Below are 9825 nucleotides of genomic sequence, written 5' to 3'. Positions count from 1 at the left end.
CCTGATGTTGAAAGACCCAAAACAGCCAATGACCCCAGGTTACATCACTGTCCAAGAGCGTTGTGAGATGTATTTAGCCAATCAATGAGGACTTAGATATTAATGGTAGCAACAAATCAATACAGAAAATAAGCTATGCAATCATACTGTGTGTGTGTTATATAAAGATGCTTTTATCATTTGGTTTCCTGACTGGACGACAGGGTGACTGAATTACGGCACACTTGTAATTAAGATACTAATTAAGAAAAGATGGTATAAAATAGTGAAAATTGATTATGGACACTAATTTCTCCATATAAGTCACTGTTCAACTGTTTATTATTCTTGCATGTTGATATTTTCTCGAGAGCAAATTCACTATTACAAAGTAATGCTTTTAAAAAGGTTTTTAAACAATTATATTTTTGTTAGTGGCCATACTGTTGCTTGACAATAAACTCAGCATTATCCATAACTCAATGGCATCCTCAGGCCAGCAATTGAATCAGAAGCACCACCAGCTTCATGAAGATGCGGCTCACTCTTCAGGGAAGGTGTGAGGTGTACGTCACCCACGCTCGTGGTCTGTGTAATACGGAAGAGAGGATGAGAGACATTCCACGTCATTGAGGTGCACTTGTGCGATATATATATATATATATATATTTTTTTTTATAGTTTTGCTATTTCCGTAAGATGTTCATGCGTTTACACACCATGGTTAAGTTAATATTGAATCATTAGAGATTTAATTATATTCAGACCAGCTTCGTCTTTCACTGAAAGGAGCGACCTGGACATTGGAATTCAGCTGAAGGTAAAACATTAGCTAGTTTAGCTTGTTAAGTTAGCCGCATCTTTTTCGCCGGGTCTCGAGGGCTCACATGCACCTTGCTTGTCAACTAAAAACAGCTCGGTGATAACTAGATTTGAGGAGTCGTCTGCAACTTTGGTATCATGGCTATATTTGGTTTGAATTACTTGCCTGGTCCATGGCTTTCCAGTTGAATGTGTCCTCACCAAGAATAACATTGAGATTATGTTTGGGCACGTACAGCTTCAAAATTGTTGACGTTTGACAGATCGAGCTGCTATCCTGCGTGCAGAGATTGAAGCTAGCTAACGTTAGCTAGCGACAATAGGCGACATTTTAATAGCTGAAGTTAATCAAGATTTACATCTAGTTAGGTATCAATATACCCATATTAACATTTTAATAGCAATCTAACAGCACCTAACGTTAGCTAGTTCGTTTACGGCATTATATACACCAGTGCAACAACTGTCAAGTGTTTTCAACATGGAATTAGCTAGCTAACTAGTTGTCATAGCTACTAACGTTACAGTACTGCTCCGTGTCCTTTATGGAAGGGGTTTTGTGCGGCGTGATTTATTACATTATAGTTACCTAGTTACTACCGAGTTACTGCATTGCATTCAACTGAAGACCTAACTAGTCTTGTTAGGATAGGATGAGATTAAGTGTTATGTGCCTTGTATATGCCTTGAATTGAAATAGGTAAAATGTCTCGTCTTTGGAGTCATATAGCCGCTAATGGGCATTGTGTTTAGTGAGATGATGCATAGCTAGTTAATTCATTACATGAAGACAATAGCAGTTGCAGTACAGTATCTGGTTGAGTTTGTTTTTGTTACATGTAAGCTGTTGTCATTCAGGAAACACCCATCAGTCACATTCTATTATACACCTTGTTTCTGCCATTAATGTTAAAATAGGGGAGAAATATGTAGGTGTAGGTCTATGAATAATGAGCTGTGGGAAGACCTTACATAACTTGACTAGTTGGGACATGGGCAATACACCATAGCAGCATATCAAGCCATCACAAACCACATTATCTTATCTTAAAAAGGGCACATTGTCTGGATACAGACTTGGTCTGAATGGAATGACTATGGCTTCTGTAAAAACATAGTGCACTATAAAGGGAATAGTGCCATTTGGGATGCAAGTCTATGGCGTGTTTGTGCTTGTTGCATTTTCAGAACAGCAATTCCAATTTTCAAGACCTCTTTGTCAACATCAATCATGAGAAAAGAAAACAACAGGTAGTGGATACTTGGTCATTCACCAGCAATGTCAAGCATATGTATGACCAGTGTATTAAGTGCTTGATTTATTAACATTGTTTGCCACTCAGTGAATTACACGAGGTCTTATGATTGAAGGCTTATATTTATCCTAGGTATAATTTGACGATCCCTGAATTAATCATATTATTCCCTACTGTTTTAAATGCAGTGTTTTGACCTTTAAATTGTGCAACAAAGCTTATTTGGAGAAAAAGGTTTGTTTTTTTTATATAAAAAAAGATATCGTAAATCGACCATAAATTTGAAACATTGTTTTTTTAGATGATTTGTGGGCTATATTGCACAGCCCTACCTACAGCTGCAAATATTGAGGTAGTTTATTATAATTCTTACCCTATAATAATGTACTAAATCACAGATTTGGCACATCATTACACATGTTAGACTACACATTATGAAATACACCGAGTGCTCTTTCCATGACTGACTGACTGACAAGGTGAAAGCTATGATCCCTTATTGATGTCACCTGTTAAATCCACTTCAATCAGTGTAGGCTCGAAGAAGGGGAGGAGACATGTTAAATAAGGATTTTTAAGCATTGAGACAATTGAGACATGGATTGTGAATGTGTTCCAGAGAGTGAATGGGCAAGACAAAATATTGAAGTGCCTTTGAATAGGGTATGGTAGTAGGTGCCAGGCGCACCTGTTTGAGTGTGTCAAGAACTGCAACACTGCTGGGTTTTTCACGCTTAACAGTTTCCCGAGTGTATCAAGAATGGTCTACCACCCAAAGGACATCCAGCCAACTTTACACAACTGTGGGAAGCATTAGAGTCAACATGGGCCAGCATCCCTGTGGAATGCTTTCGACACCTTGTAGAGTCCATGCACTGATGAATTGAGGCTGTTCTGAGGGGAAGGGTGGGGTGCAACTCAATATTAGGAAGGTGTTCCTAATGTTTTGTACACTGAGGGTATATTGAGACAAATACACACAGTAGCCTACAAGTAACAAAATAGTACTCAATTGATTGAACATGAAATGTATTTCAATATGATTGAAATAGGCCTATAGCCTACGGTTGATATTTTAATGCAGCCATTTAATTTGATGAATCTTATTAAAGCGCTGGGGACACCAGTAGTGAGAGTATGTGGTGCAGACACAGATCCTGTCCACATCACATGGTAGGAGCAGTCTGCCAGGTAGGATGCAATCCAAGAGTGGAGGGGACTCAGGCCATTTTAAAGTCAGAGGGGATGCAGCCAGTGGTCAGGGATGAGTTGATGAGGGAAGTGAGAATGGTCTCCAGAAATGGTCGGGAGGAGGGGATGGGGTTGAGCAGGCAGGTTGTCAGGTGGCCGGACCTCACTAGTTGCAGGATTTCATTTGGAGAGAGAGGGGAGAAAGGTCAAGGCTTGGGGTAGTTCTGTGTGAGTAGGACCAATAGACTCAATAGGCTGAGTGAATGAGGTGCAAAGTACAAAGTAATGAGGAGCATCAGTGCCTTCGCAAAGTATTCAGAACCTTTGACTTTTTTCACATTTTGTTGCATTACAGCCTTATTATAAAATTGATTACATAGTTTTTTCCCTCAATCTACACGCAATACCACATAATGACAAAGCAAAAACAGGTTTTTATTAATTTTTTCTAACTTATGAAAAAAATTAAAATATCACATTTACATAAGTATTCAGACCCTTTACTCAGTACTTTGTTGAAGCACCTTTGGTAGCGATTACAGCAATGAGCATTCTTGGGAATGACTCTACAAGCTTGCCACACCTGTATTTGGATAGTTTCTCCCTTCTCTGCAGATCCTCTCAAGCTTTGTCAGGTTGGATGGGGAGCGTTGCTGCACAGCTATTTTCCGGTCTCTCCAGAGATGTTGGATCGGGTTCAAGTCCGGGCTCTGGCTGGGCCACTCAAGGACATTCAGAGACTTGTCCGAAGCCATTCCTGCATTGTCTTGACTGTGTGCTTAGGGTCATTGTCCTGTTGGAAGATGAACTTTCGCCCAAATCTGAGGCGCTGAGCGCTCTGGAGCAGGTTTTCATCAAGGATTTCTCTGTACTTTTCTCCATTCAGCTTTGCCTCGATCCTGACAAGTCTCCCAGTCCCTGCCGCTGAAAAACATCCCCACGGCATGATGCTGCCACCACCGTGCTTCACCGTAGGGATGGTGCCATGTTTCCTCCAGACATGATACTTGGTATTCAGGCCAAGGAGTTCAACCTTGGTTTCATCAGACCAGAGAATCTTGTTCCTCATGGTCAGAGAGTTGGTGGATTGGTGGAGTGCTGCAGAGATGGTTGTCCTTCTGGAAATTTCTCCCATCTCCATAGAAGAACTCTATAGGTCTGTCTGAGTGACCATTGGGTTCTTGGTCACCCCCACTGACCAAGGCCCTTCTCCTCCGATTGCACAGTTTTCCCGGGAGGCCAGCTCTAGTAAGAGTCTTAGTGGTTCAAAACTTCTTCCATTTAAGAATGATGGAGGCCACTGTGTTCTTGGGTACCTTCAATGCTGCAGAAATGGTCTGGTACCCATCCCCAGATCTGTGCCTGGATACAATCCTGTCTTGGAGCTCTACGGACAATTCCTTCCACCTCATGGCTTAGTTTTTGCTCTGACATGCACTGTCAATTGTGGGACCTTATATAGAGAGATGTGTGCCTTTCCAAATCATGTCCAATCAATTTAATTTTCCACAGGTGGACTCCAATCAAGTTGTAGAAACATCTCAAGGATGATCAATGGAAACAGGATGCACCTGAGCTCAATTTCAAGTCTCATAGCAAATGGTCTGAATACATATGTAAATAAGGTATCTGTTTTTATTTTTAATACATTTGCAAAAAAAATCTAAACCTGTTTTCGCTTTGTCATTATGGAGTATTGTGTGTAGATTGCTGAGGATCTTTTTTGATTTAAGCAATTTTAGAATAAGGCTGTAACATAACAAAAATGCAGAAAAAGTGAAGGGGTCAGAATATTTTCCGAATGCACTGTAGACTAACTCTTTGACAAATGCTCTTGAATCGGCATGTGCCACTTTGATGTCATAATGTTTTGCAATGATAAGCAGATTCGCCTTCGTACATTTATCTAGCATCTCCCAAATAGTGTTTTCCACAAATGCTTCCAACTTAAAGTCCATGTTTTTTTTTAAATTAGATATAAAACAATTAATTGCAATTTTTAAAGGAACCTGTTGACTAGCTAGGTCTTTTTAATTTCTAAATTTGCACTAAGAGTGGCATAATCAAGTTAACAGTGCTCATGGGTCCTTTTACATAGAAATGCCACACTAGTCTAACTGTGTGAAAACAGACCAGAGTACAGTATCTCTGGTTTAGGCTATTATCTCTGTGGGACTTTGAGGTAGATTTAGTTACAGATAAGGAAGTTTGCTGGAATGTAAAACTTTGATAATAAAGTTTGATAATACCCTCCTAGGACATTTCTAACCTGGATATGCAACACATTCTATTTGAACAGGCCTAGATATTAAAGGGAGTTATTATTTATGTATTAAGTAGCCTATAGGGTAATTGATTTATGTTGTGTGAACCAACCATGTCTATGATTTAGGGTATTGTCTTCACAAAACTGCCTACTGGTCTAACTGGATTTTTCTCTGTCCTATTGATTGAAAGATATGTTAAAGTTAATGGAAATATTCCTTACTTGAAGGCCCATGGGTAAAACAACTTATTACCGCATAGGCTTAGTCCAGCCTATAGCCTAACCTATAACCGAGCTTATTCCAATTCATTTATAGCCTACTTGAAATTATAGGTTCACAGAACATTTTTGTTTTTGATGGGACCTTTTAAAAAAAAATCAACCTGAAGCCCTTTTACTGTGTCTCACTCTCTGACTGTGATGGGATGTCTGTTTTGCAGAGTGACTGACTGCTGCTTAACCTTGATGGGCGAATCAGGGTCGTGCCGCTCCACGCTCGTCTCCAGGCTGCCCATCTTCAGGAGGAGCTTGAGTAAGAGGCAGGACTCGTTGCCCTCCTCCCCATCCTCAGGCGGCGTGGGCCATGGCATCCACACCTCGTCCCCCACCAGCACCAACTCTAGCAACAGCAGCACGGGCAAACGTCGCAGCCTGTTCCGCACGCCCTCCATCCGCTTCAGCAGCAAGAGGAACAGCGAACCACCACGCATCCAGACCCCTCCGCTAGATCCAGCCCACGACTCTAACGGCAGCCAGGCCAACCCTCAGATGGGCTTCCACGATGGCGCTGGGCCTCCACGGGCCAAGACGCGGCACTCATTTGGCTTCGGGGGCCACCGGCAGAAGAAGATCACCCGCTCGCAGACGGAGGACTTTGAAAAGGTGTCTTCCACGGCCAATAGGAATGTGTTCATCAAATGCATCAGCTCAGCTACCAATGAGGGAGACGACTCTGGGTTTCTGGAAGACTACAGCGGCGGCAGCAAACGCTCATACAGGCAGAAGAAACAGCTGCTGCCCAAGTCATTCTCTGCACACCACCGCTTCTCCAAGAACTCTGAGCAGTGCAAGCCCCCAGAGGTGAGCATAGAGCCCCCAACGTCCGGGGGTAACCTGGGATCGTGGCCAGGCGAGCTGCTGGGGGAGAGCTCCCTGCAGTCGCCCATGCTGTCTGAGGACCACACCACAGCCCTCACACCCTCTGAGTTTAATGTCCCCATCACAGAGGACACTGTGTCCGAGGTGGATGCGCTATCCGCACCCAGCCCAGCCGACCCACCAGACAGCAACTTCAGCCATGTCGTCTCTACATCCCAAGTGTTCTTCACGCCTGCCCAAGCTGCCACAGACAAGCCCCTCCTGCCAGACACCAGCACAGCCAACACCACGGAGTGTGAGACTGCAATTCCTGTCACAAGGCCAGCATCAGCTGCAACAACACCAATGCCACCGCAACAACAACAATCACAGGAATATAAGGAAGAGGGGGAAGAGGAGAAGGAGGATGTGCCGGTGGTGGAGGAAGAGGTGAGACCAGAGCAGACGGAGACTAGTGAGAGCGAGGCAGGCCCAGTGCGTAGTAAAGGCTACCATTCCAATCCAGAGCAGTCTGAGAGGAGGTCCAGGAACTCTGTACTCATCCAGGAACCAGGGAAGGGAGCGTGCTGCGGTAGACATGAACTCAGATCATGCCACCTGAGGAAACCCCACACAGGTAAGAACTAAAGACGTTTATGTATCCACATGTGAAGTACTGATCTACCTCTATGTGATTGTCATTGATAATGCAGAGAGGAGGGGCACTGCTCTATGTAGATCCTTGACCAAGTATATTTGGCCAAAATGTTTGCACGCTTGCGTTTCGATCGCCAACATTTTCTATTCAAACTTCACACTGATTACACATGTAGAAGGCAGACGAATAGACCTAGTCTGAAAGGAAGGCTATGCTTTATGTACTCTTTGTTGGATGATGCAGAAATCAGGAAGTACCAGAGTCAGATTTACATGGCTGATAGGCAGCACTATTTTAGTTCCATGTACAGTGGGAACTATTTCTTCATAAAGGTATTAACCAATGGACAGCGGTTTCCTTAGACAATGTAGGCTCTATTCATTGAGATCCCAACATTGTATCGCTCCCTTTATGGCATCTGTGAGCACACAGAAGTTGTCAATTTTGTTCTACTACTACTTCTATGAGTTGGTAAACAAACTGAAAGAGTGCACACTGCCACCTGGATGGTATTGTCTGAACAGGAATGAAGCCAAGGTTGCCTATTTACTGCCACCTGGAGGGTATTGTCTGAACAGGCACAGTGGAGTCACAGTGATGCCGAAATGTTGGTGTTTTACCCTATAAATGTGCGACTCTCTTTATTTTTAATAAACAGGTATAAAGCCAAGGTTGGGGATTTACTGCCAGCTGCAGTTATGGAATGTTTGCAAAACAGTCCTGTATCTGGAGAGCTACCCTCCTGTAGGTTTTTGCTCCAACCCTGATTCAGCTTATCATCCAGCTAATCATTCGAATCAGGTTTGCTAGATTAGGGTTGGAGTGAAAACCTACAGGACTGTAGCTCTGTAGAAGCAGGTTTGAAGAGCCCTGCTCTAGTTACACGTGGATAACAGCTACTGGGAGAATTGCTAGACTTTGGCTATGTTTTTCTGAAACAGCCCACTAAACTTGAGTTCCCCTGCCAAACTTGAACAGTGCTTTGAATATGATTATGTCTGAAAAGTTTTCCTTGAGACAACTGTGTGTTAGTAGTATTAGTTAGCCTACTGGTTGTGGGCGGTGTTAGGCAATCCATAATGATAACACATCCCTTTTGTTGTTCATTTTTTTATTTTGTAAAGCCTATTTCTTGGGCTACTTTGTAGTGATTCCAACTAAGCTGCACTCAGCCCCCGGGACTGCTGTGCAGAAGAAATATCACCCTGCTCAGAGAAGCACAAGATTGAACTTCATTCAATGTTCTAGAGTTTTCCCCTTTAGTTAACACTATCAATTTTATAGAGTTTTCCCCTTTAGTTAACACTATCAATGTTCTAGAGTTTTCCCCTTTAGTTAACACTATCAACGTTCTAGAGTTTTCCCCTTTAGTTAACACTATCAATGTTCTAGAGTTTTCCCCTTTAGTTAACACTATCAACGTTCTAGAGTTTTCCCCTTTAGTTAACACTGTCAACGTTCTAGAGTTTTCCCCTTTAGTTAACACTATCAATGTTCTAGAGTTTTCCCCTTTAGTTAACACTATCAACGTTCTAGAGTTTTCCCCTTTAGTTAACACTATCAGTGTTCTAGAGCTTTCCCCTTTAGTTAACACTATCAACGTTCTAGAGTTTTCTCCTTTAGTTAACACTATCAACGTTCTAGAGTTTTCCCCTTTAGTTAACACTATCAACGTTTCCCTATACTGTGGGAATTGTGATCGAATCAACACAATATTCAACCTTTTCAGTGCAACATACTGAAATAAAACAAACAATATTTTCTTGTAGGCAGAGTTCATTGAAGTATGATCATATTCCACTGACAGGCATGACTTAGGCCCATACTCTACACAGACCGGTGTGCCATAACCAGAGTTATGGGAGCCCTATATGCAAATAGACCATTTTCATATATGGATCTGTGCCGTTCACTTTGAACTGAACTGTGTTTACAGCATGAGTGGTCGTGAGCAGATGCGCTTGTTTTGAGATCAAAGCCAGAGCTGCATGTAGCCACGTGTGTACATTTGTTCATATTCTTTGCTAGTAAGTGAGTTATTAGCCCAGTTATAGCTAATTTCTATTCAGCAATGGGGGAGTGGTTGTTTCGTACAAGAGCACAAAATGTGCATTTCTAGCCCTCTTTGAAAAGCAAGTCAGATAAAGAGCTTTTTTTCTGTCTTAAAAGGGGCAGTGTTGTATTTTGAGACAGGCTTGAATAAGCTAAGTAGCCAATAGACCCCTTTCTGCATTTGCAAATATTGCCGCACGAGGGCGATGCACCCAAGTTGGCGGCAGAACATGGGGGATTTCTTATAGAACGGCAGCAAAAAAATCCTCTATTTACATGTTGCGTTTGAGTGCATTTCATACTACTTTTGGATTATAATTGGATTTTAAGGCTTGTATGAATGTCCTGCTTAATATGTCTGTCATCAACGCAAATCAACTGCATTATACTTTAAAAAAATAAAAACACTTCAACCTGTAAAATAGCTCTTTGGCTAGCTTTTGCTACATGTAACGTAGGTGCAGGGAGTTAGAAAGCAAGTGCAATTAGTGAGTTTAATGCCAAAGAATGATACAAAACAAGAA

The 9825-nt window shown here is 42.1% G+C and overlaps 1 protein-coding gene across 2 annotated transcripts in view; it reads left to right on the top strand.

Annotated features, from left to right (window-relative positions):
- The first annotated feature begins 598 nt into the window (after positions 1-598).
- Positions 599-9825, top strand: part of LOC135515759 (serine-rich coiled-coil domain-containing protein 1-like) — a 114162-nt gene continuing 104935 nt past the window's right edge. For both annotated transcript variants that reach the window (XM_064939512.1, XM_064939590.1), the window contains exons 1-2: positions 599-799; positions 5955-7228. In XM_064939512.1, coding sequence (XP_064795584.1) covers positions 5980-7228 — 1249 coding nt within the window. In that variant the 5' untranslated portion in view covers positions 599-799; positions 5955-5979. The remainder of the gene's footprint in view (positions 800-5954; positions 7229-9825) is intronic.

This window comes from Oncorhynchus masou, chromosome 1 (assembly GCF_036934945.1).
Source record: "Oncorhynchus masou masou isolate Uvic2021 chromosome 1, UVic_Omas_1.1, whole genome shotgun sequence".
NCBI classification, from domain to species: Eukaryota; Metazoa; Chordata; class Actinopteri; order Salmoniformes; family Salmonidae; genus Oncorhynchus; species Oncorhynchus masou.
This window is presented reverse-complemented; position numbering and strand designations above follow the sequence as displayed.